At 39.4% G+C, this 17,323-nt stretch overlaps 1 protein-coding gene across 1 annotated transcript in view; it reads left to right on the forward strand.

The window, feature by feature from the left end:
* LPCAT1 (lysophosphatidylcholine acyltransferase 1) overlaps positions 1–17,323 on the forward strand; it is a 63,662-nt gene that overhangs the window by 5,321 nt on the left and 41,018 nt on the right. Inside the window, 3 exon segments of the mRNA XM_059815647.1 lie at positions 4,379–4,521; positions 5,992–6,206; positions 15,827–15,939. Coding sequence (XP_059671630.1) covers positions 4,379–4,521; positions 5,992–6,206; positions 15,827–15,939 — 471 coding nt within the window.

The following is a 17,323-nucleotide window of genomic DNA, read 5'->3' on the forward strand; positions in this document are numbered from 1 at the left end:
CAGAGAGCTCCATTATCTTCACTACCACCTCATCCCTCCCTCATCCTGCATTCTGCAAGAGGTTAGATTAGCTTTTTTGCTCATTAATACAACTCAAAGTAAATGCGTTTTAGAACACTTCAGCCTGAGACTGTGGGAGTGAAAAAAAAGTAGGAAGTAAGACGACAAAACAACCGCAAAGAGGAAGAACAACAGCAAAAAGAAATCCATTTGAGTGCCAAGGAATTGTTCACATCATCTTTTATTGGCTTTATAAAAACTGGAAGGTAACAGGAGTGTAAAAGCAGTAAAGCTATTTGAGAACTGAGTCTCATGCTTCCTGTAGAAATGATGATTAGTTCACTCTGATCTGAGGGTGACAGTGGGGGTCATTCTTGAAGCTACCTGTTTTATTTCAGTACTATAATAAAAAGATTCTTTCTGGAAGAAAGGCAGACATGATTTCATTAACCATGAATTTTGTTCATACTAACATCCTCTGGGCACCTATCACGTAAGTCAAAGCTCTCGACGCTAGTTACCTCTGCAGAACAGGCAGAGCATTGCTGGAGCTGTCACAAAGTGTTTGTAGCTTTGTTTCCCTGCCACTTAAAAACACAGTAAGATGCCATTTTCCTTGCTTCCAGTGTTTCTGGCCCTTTTATTGCACCAATGCTGGGGTTCCTTTGGCGCCTTGGTGAGCTGATTTGGCTCATGAAACCATCAGATTATTGTGTTTTTCTGTATTCTGATTGTTTTCTTTTGCTGGGATTGCTTTTCTTCACTCTAATGTGCTGTATTGGCTCATTGCAAGCTCGCCTAAGTGCCAGAGCTAACTCAAGGGCTGGATCGAGGGGAGAGTGAACGGGACTGCCCTCTTTAGCGGCAATGATCTGTTAGATTGGCTTAGGTGCGCATGAAAATTTCTACTCCTGTATTTATCTCCATGATTGTGTCAATCAGGGAACTTGCAGAGTGGGAAAGCAGGTAGTAAGAGAATTGTTGAGGGATGAATTCCTAGCTCTTCCAGTGCCATCTTTGGTGAACTGAGGCTATAGGGATGATAGTAGTGAGGAAGTGAAAGTGTGGGGCAAGATGTAATCTCTCTCTGATATGTTTAAAGGAAAAATCAAAACCTCTAGCATGTTAAATGTGCAGTTCATTATTCTGTTTTCTTTGTTCAATAGATGACCATTACTTTGTAATAAGTCATGGAAATTTTGTTGTGAATAAACTGGTTTTTAATGATGTTTCGCACTGTATCGCTAACTTCAGAGATGCATTTTTTTCAGCTTCTCTGTGCATGATACTGACTTTCAGGACAGGAAACGGAGACATACAGAAGGAGAAACAAGGGTACTCTGTGATTCTCTTGCTCAGTGCTCAGATATGTAGGACTGATGTTTTGGACAACTTATAAAATATGAACTTAAGTCCTTTCTATCTTCATTGTAAGTTCATACTCAAATCTGAATGTGAAGTCTCTAAATGAGGAGAACATATGATACCTATTTAAGTGACTTGCCCTTCATCAGATTGAAGCCCTTCTGATGGAAGAGTAGAGTACAGTTTCCCAGGGCAGCCTTCTGTTACAAGCTGTAAGACCATCCTCTCCCTTCCTGCTGTCCATGGGTCTTTCACAGCATACACTTCAACTTCTGAAAAACTAAGTAGGATCCTGTACACTCGCAAATGTTAAATGAGCTGTAGTCAAACCCCGCTTGGAGAAAATCGGTCATGAGCTGAACCTCCCAACGTACAGCTCCAGATGGACCTTTAGGGTTTTTCAAATGTATTTCAAAACACAGGTGTTTACATTTGACTTATTACCAGATAGAATTAATAATTTTGATAGAAAACATGTCTGGATGAATGTCCTAAATATGTAGAAATACAATCACCGAAATAATATGTTTGTACAAGGTTAGACTAGGAGTGTATGTCTCCTGTGTTCTGATCTCTCAGTGGCTGGTGGGGACAGGATCTTCTCCCTTTTTCTGTCTGACGCTGACACTACTACTGTACGTAGGTGTTATGTGATAGAAGCATTCTTACCCAGGAAGGTGTCTGAATGTAGATGTAGACTGAACTACTTTTCAAATGTTAGTGTCTTTGTTGATTCCTAACCTTCTTCAGGGGCCAAACATACTTCTCTTTCCTACCAAATTTCTTGTGTGGACAGGTACTGCACTACCACCTGCTAAAAAAGAGGCTGGTGTCACAGCCAGACCCTGCACACCTGGGTACTTGGAACTGCTTCTTTCTGGCCATTTCCACCACTCCTGTCTCTGGACACGGAAAACCAAGAGGTCTTTTCTGTAGAATGCCATCTTTCACAACCTTATGGATGCAACTACTGCTTCCATTCTGTGATGTGGTTGTAAAGTGATCTTGATACAGAGGATTACTACAGAGATGCAAAGGACTGAGTAGCTCACCACCAGTCACCTGCCATTCAGCTTTGCCCTGGTGTAGGAGGAGACTCTGAGCAGTGGGAGGGAGAGGGTGTGAATCCCCGAGGACTGTGTCCTCACCTGCATTTCGTTTCTTTTTTCTTGACAGCTGGTCCTTCTCATCTTACAAGCCTAAAAGGCAGCTGCTCTCTCTTCTTCAGTTTGCAGATGAATGCCCCCCTATTTGCTGCCAGGCAGGGAGGTCTTGTCTATGGGTGCAGAATTGCATGAGTTGGTATGACTTCAGTGCTCATCTGACCATTGCCAGTTTAGGAAGTTGAACTGGTTCACCTGGGAAGCTAGCATATCTAAGAAAAAAAATCTTTTTTCTTCTGATTCTGCAAACTGAAGCAGTCCACCCAGGGACTGGAATCCTGTTTTGGAGAGTGAGACCATGGTTGTTATGAGATCATGGTGCCAGTCTGAACTATCACTATAAAATCTGGCATTGCAGTGGGCTGGTAGCTTAGGGTTTAAACTGGTAGCTTAGGCTTTTCTCCTGCTCTGTGTTCCCTGCCTCTACCCTAGATCTACAGATTTGTGCAGCTACAGGGTGAGTTGGTTATTGAGCTGTTTTGGGAAGTGAGAGCAAGCAGGAACTGATCAATGGAAAACTGAGCAGCATGATGACTAGATCTGCGTCAAGGAAGAGAAGAAGAATATAAATAATGCTTTCCACAGCAGCCTGGAGATGCATCAGATTAAGCACAATGTGAGACAGCACCTTATGCCTCATTACTCATCCTTGCCCAGCCGTTGTGATGCTGAAAAGTACTTTTTTACCTCATCTGGTGCATATGTAGCATATTTCCTTTTGAATTCTTTCTTTACATGGCCCTTCTATTTCATAGTGTGTTCTTCATCTTCTGCTAGCCTCCATTGTACAGCTCGAGGAGCATTGGTGCTACCTCAGTCAGTTTCAAACAGTTTTCAGTTCCCTCTCTCTCCCTTAGCCAGTCATCTGATGCTATACCCTCCTCCACTTTAGGAGCTTTTTTCTTTCGTCCTGTCCTTTTGAGTGAGAAAGATGGGACTCTTGGCTCCTGGAACTGTTTCCTCGAGCAAGTGGATCATTGCACAGATAATTGCTAAGTTGTGTTATCTGGAGGACAGTTGGGAACAACTCCAAACAGCTCAGGAAAAGCCTGACTTTTGGAGAGTTCTTCAAAAGACTGTGGCAGAAGTTCCAACATGACATGTTTTTCACCAAAGTTGAAGGCAGAGGGCTGACTGGTTGGGAATGGACTCTCCAAGAACTAGAGTGCTGGGAGGAGGTACAGAAGCAGGTAGGTTCACCGTGGCTTCCCGGGGGAGGATAACTTCTTGAAAACCTCTGCTTTCCAGGGGGTTGTGGCTATTAGCACAGGCCTGGAACACAAACTCGTATGCATGCCTGGATGTTTGTCCAGAGGTGTCCCTGCACAGTGTTCCCCACTGTGGTTCCCCACAGCTTCTGGTTCTGAGAGCATACAACAGAGGCCTGCCCAGTCCTAGGAGAGCTTTCCAGGTTGAGCACTGTATTGCCATGTGAATACACCCTGCTGAAGAAGCACACATCGCTGGCTGGGAGCTGCTGTGATGGACTGACTTCTCTGTAGTGCAGTAAGGTTTACACCTCACCCGTGCTAAATACTTACTTAATGTGAGGCTGCAGAAAGGGAAAAGACATGCGGATGTATTTACTGACAAATGTAGGGTCTGAAGAAGTGTGGAAAGCTAAGACTGCATTAGCTTTAAAGAGTGTACTGTGTTTCAGCTGTCATTAAGATTGGTGAATACAAAGTTGTTATGCATACACCACAATTATTTGTCTGGAAGTGAAGTGTATTCTGCTGTTTTTAACATTAGATATTTTTAATTTAAGACTTCAGATCAGTTTCTAGGAATCACTGATGTTTTCAGACTGAGATTGTGTTAGGATAACGCATTTGTTTTGGATTTTGCAGATTGCCTTCATGACCTTGACTCTGTTTCCTATCCGACTCTTTTTTGCTGCTTTTATGATGTTGCTGGCCTGGCCTTTTGCATTCATTGCTTCAATGGGATCTGATGAGCAAGAGCTTGAAAAGCCCCTCTCCTGGTGGCGAAAGTGAGTCACTGATGTGGTGAAATACTGAGAGAATCATTATTTAGTTCAGCAGTTTGAAATAGAGAAGATTGGAAATACCTGATATCTGTCCCACAGACCTGCTTTTCTCTTCAAAAGAAAAATATAAAAATTACTATTTAAATGCTTTCCTCAGATGGGAAACTAAAAATACCTTAACTGATTTACCAGGTGGCCTAAGAATTACAGGGAGAAACACTGATCATCTCTGGCCTCTTATCTTTATGGAGGATGTAGTGTGAAGCTTCATTGTGACATCCTTCAATTTCAATTACTCCTGTAGTGTCAGCTTCTTCTTATGGAGATTGATGCTACGGAATGTGCCCAGATTTCATATTTCAAATTGTTGTTTTAAACTGCTTCACCCCATTGTTTGCTACCCTGTGATGAATTGACAAAGCTTCTGTTGATTTGCTGAGGGCTTGCCCCATGCTTTGGTGCTTATTAGTAAGTCTGTGCTTGCTTTGATATTGGAATGCTAATTAAGGTAGAATGTAAGATAGTGTTCACCCATCCATGAAAACTGCTGTTTGAGGAGCTAAGAAGGAGGATTGTATCACCTCTTCTGTAGAGAGCTTTAAAATTAGGAGCTGGCACTAGCATGAGGGAAGCTGATGGTATTCTGCATCACAGGAGAGAAGGAGGTTGAGAACCACAGAGGCATGTCACTTTACATTTCATTTGGAATGATATCATTATAATGACTAAAGGAATAATGGACTGCCTTTGATCTTGCATACAGTTATTTTGAAGCTTTTTAGATTGTCCCTCCCCCATTTCCTTGTGAATATAACAATTTGTGGTGTTTGGTTTTTGCACTCTGTTGGTTCAAAGTAAATGTTTCTCTTTTCATGACTGTCAGTTTAAAAAGCAAGCAAACAAACCCCCCAGAAAAACCCAAAACACTTCAGGGGGAGATGGGGAAAATGGAAGAAAGTAAAATACTTCCAGAGCTCCCAGATGTGTTCTGTAGGCATCCCTGTGTTTGAGAATCTCTGCCCTACGCTTCTTCCCTGTTTTGTTTGGGTAAACTTGAACCCAAGAATCAGGGTTGTTGCATTCTAGCAATATCCTAATAGCATTTTTCAGGACTCAGTTTACTAGGGCTTCTCTGGTGTTACTAGAAAGCGTTATTAGACCTATAGAAGAAACTCAGTGGTCATAGTCTGAATCAAAATTAATTTAGCGATAAAATAAATGCCAATTTTATTGTGATTAAAAAGCATTAATATTCAGGCATGAAATGAAATTGAATGGCATCTTACCTTGAAAGTGGTCTTAAATCTGCTGAGAAAGAGAAAACAAAATGTTTATGCAGTGTTCCTGCTCTGTTTAAGCAGCATATCCTATCTGTACTATTGTCATGCTTATGAAGTTTTTATGTAATGTTTTTCTTTTCATTATTTTAAGGTATTCCTGTGGCAGCATAACTGTTTTCTCAACTCTTTACAGGATAGTGGATATTTTGCTGAAAGCAATTATGAGAATGATGTGGCTTGCTGGTGGATTCCACTGGATAAATGTAAAAGGCAGACGGGCATTGCCGGCAGAAGCAGCAATATTGACTGTGGCTCCCCATTCTTCCTACTTCGATGCCATTCCAGTAACTATGACCTTCGCCTCCATTGTGATGAAAGCAGAAAGCAAAGATATTCCTGTTTGGGGAAGTAAGTTGGTAGATAACTTAATTTTTCAAGAACAATTAAAAATGACTACTTAGGAAGTTCACTGGTTGTGTATGAGAAGGCCTGAAACACAAAGAATATTTTGCTGTAATGTATGGTGAGATTTTTTTTTTTACTGGTCTACTTTGAATGTCAATAGAAAAAACTGGGGGGGATGTGTTGTTTCTCTCTTCCTCCAAAGTTGAATCATTGTACAAAGTCAAAACAATCCTACAGAGCTCATGGTTAAATTTGCAGTGAAATTGCAACATTTTAAGACCTGAAAAATAGAAAAGCAAAGGCTAAGGCTATAGAGAAAGTCCACCAAAACTTCTTTCTTGGTGTGAGTTGGGGTGCCATCACAGAAGTGTGTTTTAGGAATGTTGTCTGCTCTGAATGGTACCCTGCCTTGAGGGAGTGCTGCTAATCCTTCATGCATCGATAAGTTTGTTTCAGGCAGGGTGTGAGAGCTGAGCAAGAGCAGATTGTTGTGCACTCAGATTTAGCCATGAGAAATGCACATGCCCAAGTCAGTCGTGTTTGAATACTGTCTTTGGAATTATCAGTGTAGATTTTCACCAAGGCTAGAGAGAGACCTGTGATGTTTTGGTACAGTTGTGCCAAAAAGAAAAAAGTAAGCTTTTAGGCTTGTAGACTTCTAACCAAAGTCTGTGTGGAAGCATTTTGGAGAAACCCATCATGTTGTGTCTAGGGACCAGCAAAGTTCAGGGAATCTTCTTGTGCCTCATTGTGTAGATTTTAACAGTATTATAAAAAGGACAAAAGATTTTACTTTGGCCTTGAGTAGGGACTCTTTAATTTAAATGTCTAAACAAAAGTTTTGAGTTTCTTTGCAACTAAGTGGAATCAGGCTGTTGGTGTTGACATCCTCCTAAAATTTCATTTGGCAATGTGGTTTTAAGGACATATGTAAAACCAGAAGCTGAGACGTAGCCACAAATGGTGAGTGGTTACATCTGGAAGCTTCATGTAGGGAATCTCTTGGTATAAAGCTGTCTCTGTATCAGGTAAAGCTCAGGCCAGAACTGTAGCGGTATCTCGATTTCATTGAATATCTGACTAATACAATTCAGTAAAAGTTTGCGGCAGTGAAAAATCTGTAAAAAAATTAATAGGTGCTTTGAACAAAAAGGGTGTGGGTATGTGTTTTTAAAAACAAATGTATACGAACAAGCATAGTGTGAAAACAAAAAGAAATTGAAGTCCCTTGTCCAATACTGAAAGAAGATGTTGTGAGATAGTATGTTGACACTCCTGTGCAGTATAGTTGTATCCAGGCCAACTTGGGCTTTAGGAGTAGTCTAGACATAGAAGCAGGGGCAGATTTATCTTCTTTGTCAGCTGACTCAGTTGACCGTTTAATAATTGATAGCTCAGGAAAATAAAGTAGTCTGTGTGGAGCTCTCCTTTACTTGCAGCTGGACTGTTTAGAGGACCCAAACTAGATGAGGTAACTCCAGGCCATGTTGTGTTACTGAAATATGATAAAACAGCAGAATGGCATTTGACAGAATGCTGTAATAGCTGCTTAACTATCCCATGTAGTAGATTCAGTGGGGACTAGTGGGAAAGCCTGAGGAGAATCTGTAGGGATATGGAGGTTGTAGTTACACTGAATGTAGCAAAAATAATGCATATTGAGTAGTTTTAAAACTTTTTCCTATATACCTAATTTAATTTTAAGGTAGCTTTTAAAGGGTTCAATTGGAAGTCTAGACTTACTGCAATAAATTTAAAAAATTACTTGCTTGATTTTGTTCGTGTGTGAGCAAAACCAGTTACAGAAAAACAGAAAACCCAGAAAACTACATAGTGATTTGATGGAATATTACTGGAATGTACAGGGCAGTCAAGTAAATAAGTATCTTGTCCTGTATAGCTGCATTCCCTTCATGTCATGCAGTCACAAAAATTATGTAGTCCATTATGAAGTGTTCAGAAAAATGTCACAGAAATGAGGCATGGCAAAGGTTGTAACTGGGATTCAGAGTTCAAAACCTATTTTTTTAGAGGAATACCTTTATATGAGCAATATTGATTATGGAATTTTGTGTTATTAAAGTAAATGAACCTTAACAGAGAGATAAGTAATCACTGTAATGATTAGTTTGGCTTAATTTAGTGAAAACTTTCCAGTGAAGTTGTGATATTTTTTTTTTTTCTTTTACTGCTTGAAAGAGGTTTTCTGTGAAGCCGGTGCTACTGACTATCCTCTCCTCCTTTGATCTAGTATTTTAATTCTGATGTTATTTACACTTCTCTACCTACACACACAAAAACGTATTTCGTGTTATTGGACCACTAGTATTTCTCTTATGCTATCTGTGAAAAGGTGGTCATGTTTTTCTTGGATTGCATGGTGAATTGTCAACACTCTAGACATTCATCTAGAATTTATCCCAGAGAGGTCAGTATTATTTATGTTCTTCAGTTTTGTAAATCTTGCAAACTTGTTGTACCATCTCTAGTGAAGTTTTGGAGCCAGCCATTGATAATCCAAACCTTGCTATCTTTTAATTGAGTCTTGTAAATGGTCTTTCAGAATCTTCTGTGAAGTTTTGAATAAAGTATATTCATTTAACTCTGTGAGCAGACTTTTCAGCATGTAGAAAATGAAGCCGTAGAGGAAATTTGAAGATCATTTCCAAGGATGAGGACTTTGGGTGAAGAGTAACTCTTCATCCAGAATATCCAAATATGATATAAATAAGTCGGCTTTTTGATGTAATGACAGTGTTTATCAGGACATTGTGTGTTGTGTACCAGAAGGATCAGGTAGTACTTTAGCAGGCACAAAAAAATCTGTTTGCTAACTGGTTACCAAGATTGGTTCTGAAAGTATTTTAATGGGTTTCTGGAGCAGCTGCCTGTATTATTGTACCCTTAGTTTGCCAGTCATGGAATATTAAGCTTTTGATCCACTTTTAAGTCCAGATGATTAAAAGCTGTTCTTTATGGAATTGGAAGTATTCCACAAGTGCGTTTGTGTATGAGTGTTTTATTGCTTTCTAACTTGAAGGCACCTATCCTGGACCACAAAGTCGAATTTCAGAAGCAGACTTAAGTCTTGTGACTCCTTCCAACCACTTCCTTCTTTTTAGGAAAACAAAGAAAAGAAAAACAAAATAAAAAAAATGCTCTCTTGCTCTGACCGAAGAGTTATAACCTCTTCAGTTAGAGGTCAGTAGTGAAGAAAATTCCCCACTTGGCACACACAGTAGTTTAACAATCTTTGGGGAGGAATTGCTTGCCCAAATATAAAGAAGATCATAAAAAAAAAAAAAATCAGTATCTGGTAAGTAGAAAACACCAGAACAGACAGAGCACATCACCATGATGCTGAAGAAGGACATGTATTTCTGCACAGTGGCTTTCCAGAGTTTTGGTAGGCTGGAACTATGAAGTTCACTGGACCACTTTAGTGTAAAGTGTGCAGCCCAGGGAAGATGACATCTATGAATTTGTTGCAGCTTACATTGACTGAAGAAGTTAGATCAGTTCATCAGCACAGGTCCTTAAACGTTCCTGTCTTGCCTACTGGACCCCACTTTGAGTCAGGGCAAGCTCTTAGCATAAATTCTGGATAGTTACACTTCAGTGCCTTATTTTTGGCTGGTAAAGTAACCTGGATAGAAGTTATTTTTCATTGCTAAAGTGGTCCGTGCTACTGCAGAAATACTTCAATAAGAAGGAAAAGGGATTTGTCAGTAAGTATGATTTGGTGGGGATTTTGTTGGACAACTTTTGTGATTCAAACATCTTCTGTGGTCTGAACTTTTAAAAACTATATTTAAGGTGATAAGCTAATTTAAACTTTAAGCAACTTCTCAACATCTGTAACCTCACCCTCTGAAAAAGAGAGGAAGTTGTTACCTGTGAAATGAGTAGGGGGGATATGTTAGCTTAAGGCAGGGAAGGAGGTCATTTGTACTTGGCAGAATATACAAGAACTGTAGAAGAAGGGAGAATCATTCTGTGCTGTAAAAACTATCAGTTCTATTGGGAGGGGGTTTCAACATCTAGTAAACTTATGAGTTTTTGTTCAATATCATCTTTTGAAAGTGCTTTATAGGCCTTTCTTGAGCATCATGACTAAAAGACAAGAAATAAGTAATTCAGTGAGAAGTATTTATGCTGTGATAGCTGGGTATGTTTTCATCTCAGAACTTAAAAGATTCCAAATTACTTACTTATCAGCTCTGTGAAGAGTTATGCAACCTAATCCTCCAGTCCTCCACGCCAGTTGCTTTCCACCTTCCATGGTCCCCACGCCCCCCCACCCCCAATACCTTCCAAAGCACACAAGGAAGAGAACAGTGGTGGACCCATAATTCTTCAGTGAGAATCTTGCATTTAAATACTTCTGAGATTCATCAGAACAGTTCTTAAACCCCTTTTGGAAAAACCTGCTGTAAGGTGAAGGCGTCACAGATTTCTTCTCTTTTATATGCTGTAAATCAGCAGCTTACAATACTGTTAAGGTCACCAGCTTGAATGCCAGCATCCTGTGCTATGTTGGCATTGTAGCCTGCCTTGAGTACACAAATGAGCTCCCCAGTTCTGAGGAGCATCTTGAAGTTATTGCCAAGCTTTAAAAACTTCTATTTAAAAATTCAATGTTTCCTTCAGGCTGTGGACACCCAGATGGTCCTTCAGTATTTCAGTCCTCACAGGAGCTCTCCTGAAGAGGTTTAAAATAGTTGCACTGTCACCTATTACAGATATGCCTTTATTGTTTGGGTTGGTATCCTGGACTTGTTGGATTATATTTTTTTTACCATAAAATCAGTAACAATTACTTCTCATTTAAACTGCTGCTGGAGATGCCTAAACCACCATCACTTTTTTTAAGCATCCTAGTTAATATCATTTATGGAAGTTACAAACTACAGTATATAGGAAACCTGCAAACGAACACAACTGCCTTCATAAAATACTTTAGACTGGCAGCAGAAAGCTAAAACATACAGCCATGCCCTCATACAGGTATTGCAGGTGTGAGAGCAAACAGCAATCTTTGTGATATGAAAAGGGTCTTTGTTCCTCAAGAAGTCCTTAAAGGAAATAGATCTCATTTTGAAAGACCAACCCAAATACCATGAAATTTAATTCTGTTAAAGCTAAAGAGAACACTGATTATTTATCTCCCACTACTGACCTCTCCTTGTCCTACAGACTGCATGTTTCCTGTCTTTCTCTTTGGAAATAGGGAGAAGAACTTTTCCATTAACACTGCCTCTATACCAGAAATACTTGGTATCTGTTCTGTCAGGTGGTCCATCTGCTAAGCATTTAGTCAAACTCAGAGAAGTTGTTCTCGACACATATTTAGCTTTAGTGGTTGGTTCATGCTTGGGCCAAAAAAGTATATATTTCTGTGTATGATTGTTGCTTTAATAAGATACTACCACTAACTTTACAAATCTCATGTAGACTACCACGACTAGAAGAACACTATCTCCATAAGAACAATATAACTCCAAGTGGAAAAGATCCTAATTTTGGTTGACTTCAGTTTTGTGCATTGATACAACTTTGTGTATTTGTTGTGTGTGGTTTTCTTTGGTTTTTTTTTTCCATTTTAAGGTCTATGTGTCCATATACACAGGAATCCATTTTATTCTGGAACCTTAATGTTATTTTCCCCATAACCTTCAGAAGACTTTTGAGCCCCTTGCAGATTTCTTTTCTTCTTTTCTCTCCAGAAAAGAGCAGTTTTCATATTAGATATTACTTCATTAGAAAAGGTGTGACTTCAGAACTCTGTGCGCATGTTCATTTGAGTAAGGCAACTCTTAAAAACTAAGCCCAAGATAGCACTTTTCAACCTTTAATCTTCATGTTTTTGTAAGCCCTAAATACAGAATGCACAAGAGGGCAACTGCTATTAGAAAAATCATCTGTATTTTTTTCCCATAGTAGGAAAAATCAAGCGTAAATACCGTAAATGAGTATCCCAGTGCAAGTCTACCTGTATTACACAGCCTACTTCCATGTTAAATGCAAACTGAGCCAGTTTGTACTGGCTCTATAGGCTGCCATCTCTGTGTATCAGAGGAATGTATGTGATGGGATTTTATGGTGTTGGGGGAGAGGTGACGTGAAAGCCTCAGGTTCAGCATTCTCTACTCTTGCAGCAGATCTGTCACTCTGATGCTGTTTCTATAGTGGTGAAAATGTAACTGCCTACTCAAAAATGTGTGTATGGATACATTTTAGAAGAACAGTATTTAATGCCACACTGCCATTACATTGCTCTTTGTGTTCTCTGACACCTTGTAGACCAGTAGTGATGCTGCCAGTATAGCTTTATCTGCTGTGTGGTTGTAACTGTCAAGCACAATTTAAATGGTTTGTTACAATACTTTCTTCTATTGTATGTTAAATAGCATTTCATGTCTTGATTTGAAACAAGGTTTCCTCAGCCACACTTGCCTGGAAGTAGAGAGATGAAATGCCTTATTTTTTTCCTGTTACCCTGAGAAGTTCATTGACACCAATTGTATGTGTTCAGCTCATCAGAGAGAAACTTTTTTGCTTATGCATCAGCTGGTGCTTGAAATAATTGCATGGGAATTACGGTTCTGAAATCAGTTGGAGCTGCCACCCTGCAATTAAGGCAGTACTTCCATTTTTGCAGGCTCTCTTAAAAAAAGGCTCTTTTGTTCTAGAGCAACTTTCCACTGGTCAGCATATCTGTGGCATTCTGGCTGTCCTGCAAGGCAGAGGCTTTGATGAATTACTGGCAGTACTGTTTAAACAGCAGGCACCTGCCTAAGAAGGTGGAGTATAACGTGTCACCTGTCTTCAGGACCACTTGTGATGAGCTGAAATTGGGGATGGGAGTGCCTATGTCAAGTAGGACTGACACTGCTAGAGAAAAAGTTGGAATAATGACACTGGCAAGGTCAATTTTGTGAACTGAGGGATTGTCTACCATCGCCCACTAGAATTTATAATTCAAAGGTGGTTTTAATGGAGTGAAAAGAGATGGGCGAGCACCTCTTTCAGCATCTCTTGAATACCTGAGCTGTGGTTTTCACTACCTGATTACAATCGGACTTGGACAGTTAAACTGATGAGCAGGGAAGGTTAAGGTTATGTTCTGTTTATTAAGCATATTGCACAGTTCTGCTTGTTTCCTTTAGTTGCTCAGTATGCCAGCTGTCTGAAGCATTTTCATGCATGCTGCTTTTTGCTCCTGCCCTGACTTTGCTCTAGTCCTGCCTATTCCTTGCCTCATATATACTACCTTATAGTACTGTCTCCAGGCTTCCGTATGTTTTGACTTGATTTCTGACTGCAGTCTCATCTTGTCTACCTATTTGATATGTTTCTCAGCTTCTCTTTACAGATCTTGGGCCATGCTCCTGACTATTTCTTGCACAGATTGACTTGATACAGCCTTTGAATTTTCAGATTCCTGTCTGTTTACTGAACATGAAAATATGTGATGAGAGTAAAGTTCTATGTAGCCTTGTGCTCTGTTTTCAAAAGTGGTTATGAAAAGAGTGTATGAGGAGAGGCAAGTACAGAGCTAGTCTTTCCTTGGTATGTGTTTTTTAGCTTCTTACTGATGACTGAGAGTTTTAATTTCACAGAAATTGTTGAACTTAGCTGCTAAGGGCCTCGTAGCTGGTGTCTTACAGGATCTTAAGTTGCTGTTTAATGTTAAAACAAGAATTCTGTCAGCTTTTTAATCTGATCCCTAAGGAAGTAAGACTTAATGTGATCACCCTGTCTCTCCATTAGGCTAAGATTTGATGTGATGGGTTGAAATAGTGACCGCTCAGATAATTCCAGAGCTCCAAAGCTCTTATCTTGTTCATTCCTTGGCCTGAAGTAACCTGAATGCCATCATTTGGGCGTAATGTAAAAGAAGCTTCAGGGTGAAGGCTGAGGATGTTTGAGTCTTTTTTGCTTTCTTTTACTCGATAATGGTTTTTTTGCTACAGAATAGTAATTTGCAGCAGTAGGGGAAACTCAGGACTAGCATCACTAAGAAACAAAATGAACAGAGTTATGAAACCAAGTTTCCTTTGCATCTTTTATTGCTTGTTCTGTTTCTTTTTTCTATTTTTTGTGTGTAGTTATTTTGTGATTTGGTTGGTTTGTTTGTTTGTTTCTGTTTGGTTGAGTTGGTTTGTTTTCTTTTACCTTCCCACAGCAGTAACCCCAGCTGGCCCATGATGATCTTTGCACCCCTAGCAAGCATTGTTCTATGGGTATTGTCTAAGAGCAGGCATGTAGGAAAAAGTGCAAGAGTATGGTAACTTTTCTCTGATACAACTTTGGCAACTTGTGGGATAAAAGCAGTATTTCAGAGGCTGGCTGAATGTTTGGGAGCTTGCTGTAAGGTGTGACAGATTAGTTTCACAGAACCATAGAAGGATTTCGGTGAGAGCTGACTAAACTGCTTGTGGGGTAAGACCAGAATCAGCAGCTTTTGCTGAGTACAGGACTGTACTTCCTTACACTGTTTTTTTTCTTCACGCTTTAAGCACTGGCTGATCCATTAATGCAGCAAGTCTATCCTTGACAAAAGAAGATTATGCAACTAGTGTCAGCGAACTCATCTCACAGTAGTTGGAAATATGAAAACTGTATTTTATATTTGTATTTTAGGCAAATACAGTAGCTAATGATTTAGTGACTCTTGAACCTTCAAATAAGATTACAAGATACAAAAATGATAAAAAGGTATTTCAAGACAACCTGTTTAAATAAAAGCATGAAGTAGTATATTTGAAGATGCTTCTCTTGTAGTGCTTTTTGACACTGCAAGAGAGTTGTATATGCTACATATTATTTTGTAAGTGGGCCTTGGTGTCCTTGTGACAGACATGCATGGAGAGGATATTGTGGATTGATTTCTGATTCTTACTCATGCTCATTTTGTGTCTTGTTATGTATAAGAGGTTTCCCACTGAGCCAGGAAGAGGGTGCCTGGGATCTGATTCATCTAGTATAAGGAACAGGGAAACAGGTGACAGCTCAGAAAATAAGCATGTTTTTTCTTTTGATCATGCTGATTCCTCAGGAAAGATAACATAATCCATGTATGGAATATCTTTGATAGTGTACCTTCAGTGAAGCTGAGCTGTCATAGAAGACAAAAGCTCTAAAGACAGTGGCAGTTTGACCCACAGGATGTCTTTTGGAAGCACTTGGGAGGTTCCTGCTACTTTGCTGGGTTGGGGGTGGCTATAGATTTTGTGGGTTTTTTTTTCTTTTTGTGGTAGGAGGAAATGGCCTATAGTCAGCCACAGCTGCTTTGTTGCAGAAAACCATGCATAATACGTACAATCATGTTTTAAATTATCTGTGATGTATGTGTATTGGTCTATTAAAAATTGGGCAAGTACAAAGTACTTGTACAAAGACAAAATTGTGAAAATGGTTTTCCTCAAAGGAGTTCATGAAAATATTTCAATAAAACTGCAGTAATTCAGCTGAGTATTTTAAGTTTGCAGTGTAATACAGTAAAGTAGTTATGTACTTGTACCAAAATTTTTGTCCAGAAGATTACTGGGGGGGATCTTTTTCAAACAAAGGGGAAATAAAGGCTGGTTTGTTTGTTTTTTGTTTTCCTTCCTCTTCAGCTCTAATCAAATACATCCGACCAGTATTTGTATCTCGGTCAGACCAGGATTCTCGCAGGAAAACTGTTGAAGAGATAAAGAGACGTGCTCAGTCTGATGGTAAATGGCCACAGGTACTGTATACTACTACTGTGGGACAGATGGTATTTGGCATTTTCAAGCTTTGGATCTGCAATTTACTTTTTTTGTTGTGGGATGCTTTAGATGGTTTGTGGGGGGTGGGATTCCCTGCCCTGCCCTTCTAGAAGATATAATGTAAGATTCTTATCTGTACAAGACACTAGCTTTTCATTGCAGTGTGTTTCAAGGGGCGACTGAGTAAGTACATGGGAAGACAGCTCCATTAAGTCATACTAAATAGGCAGACCACAGCAGGTTTAGAAGATCCTCTAAGAAGAAAATAATCAGGTGCTCAGCAGAATACCTGGGGGAGTATTGTGTGTTCTTGCCCTTCTCAGGATTTTGGCATACTGTCATTGTTGGACATGCGATACTGGCCAAGACAGTTCAAGCAATTCAGATGTTCCAGTAACGAAAGTACACCTCTGTTGGTCCACATGATGAAAACATTGTGAAAATAAGTGGCTCAGGGCTTTTTCTGTACCTGAAGTGTGACTATTTATAATGTGCCTTACAGGCGAGTAATGGGAAGGAAGGGATGACTACCTAAGGTCTCAATTTTCTAGAAGCATGTGATTATTTTGAAAATCTGAAGCATTCTTCTTGTGAATTTTTGAGATTAAGATACAGTATGTCTTTCTTGGCATTGTTACTACTACAGTGGTTACATCCACATACTGGACTAAAGAAACATTATAAACAGTTATAAACAATGTGACAGAAAGGTGATACATAGCTTTGACATAATTACTTTCACCAATAGATTTCAAAGCACTTTAAAAGTAAGCATTCTTACTTACAGATGAAGAAACTGATTTACAGAGCTGAGGTGATTTCCAGAATATCTAGAAAGCTAGTACTAGAGTGGGCAATAAAACTAGTAATGTTAATTCTAGTCCATTGCTTTGTCCTCTTATGATATATATTTATTTCCTTTAAATGTCTTGTTCTGTGACTCCAACAAAATTTCAGCATTCTTGGCTTTTTGCTGTCTGAAACATTTTTTTTTCTTACAATCTAACCTCTTCCTCTGAATTTGGTTCACCTTGAGCATTTTTTGCCTTGTTAGAATTCTGTTCAGATGTTTTCAGCCTCTATCATTCTGACATCTGTGCACATGCCAAGTAATAAATGCAAAAAGAAAATAAGTCTTCCTTTTCTTAGCCTGTAAGCAGGTAGCTTGGGAGCAGGAATTTTGTTTTGGTGCAAAACAGAATACGATATTTTTACCAGCGCCAAAACCTTTTGTGAAAATTTTCTTGTACTCAGAAGTGTTTCTGGTTGCTGTCAATGTTCCAATTGAGTAGAATTATTATCAGAGGTCAAGAAAGAGGCAAAGTCACGGATAGAGAAAAATATTTTGAGTATTAAGACAGA

This window comes from Gavia stellata, chromosome 3 (assembly GCF_030936135.1).
Source record: "Gavia stellata isolate bGavSte3 chromosome 3, bGavSte3.hap2, whole genome shotgun sequence".
In the NCBI taxonomy this organism is placed as follows: domain Eukaryota; kingdom Metazoa; phylum Chordata; class Aves; order Gaviiformes; family Gaviidae; genus Gavia; species Gavia stellata.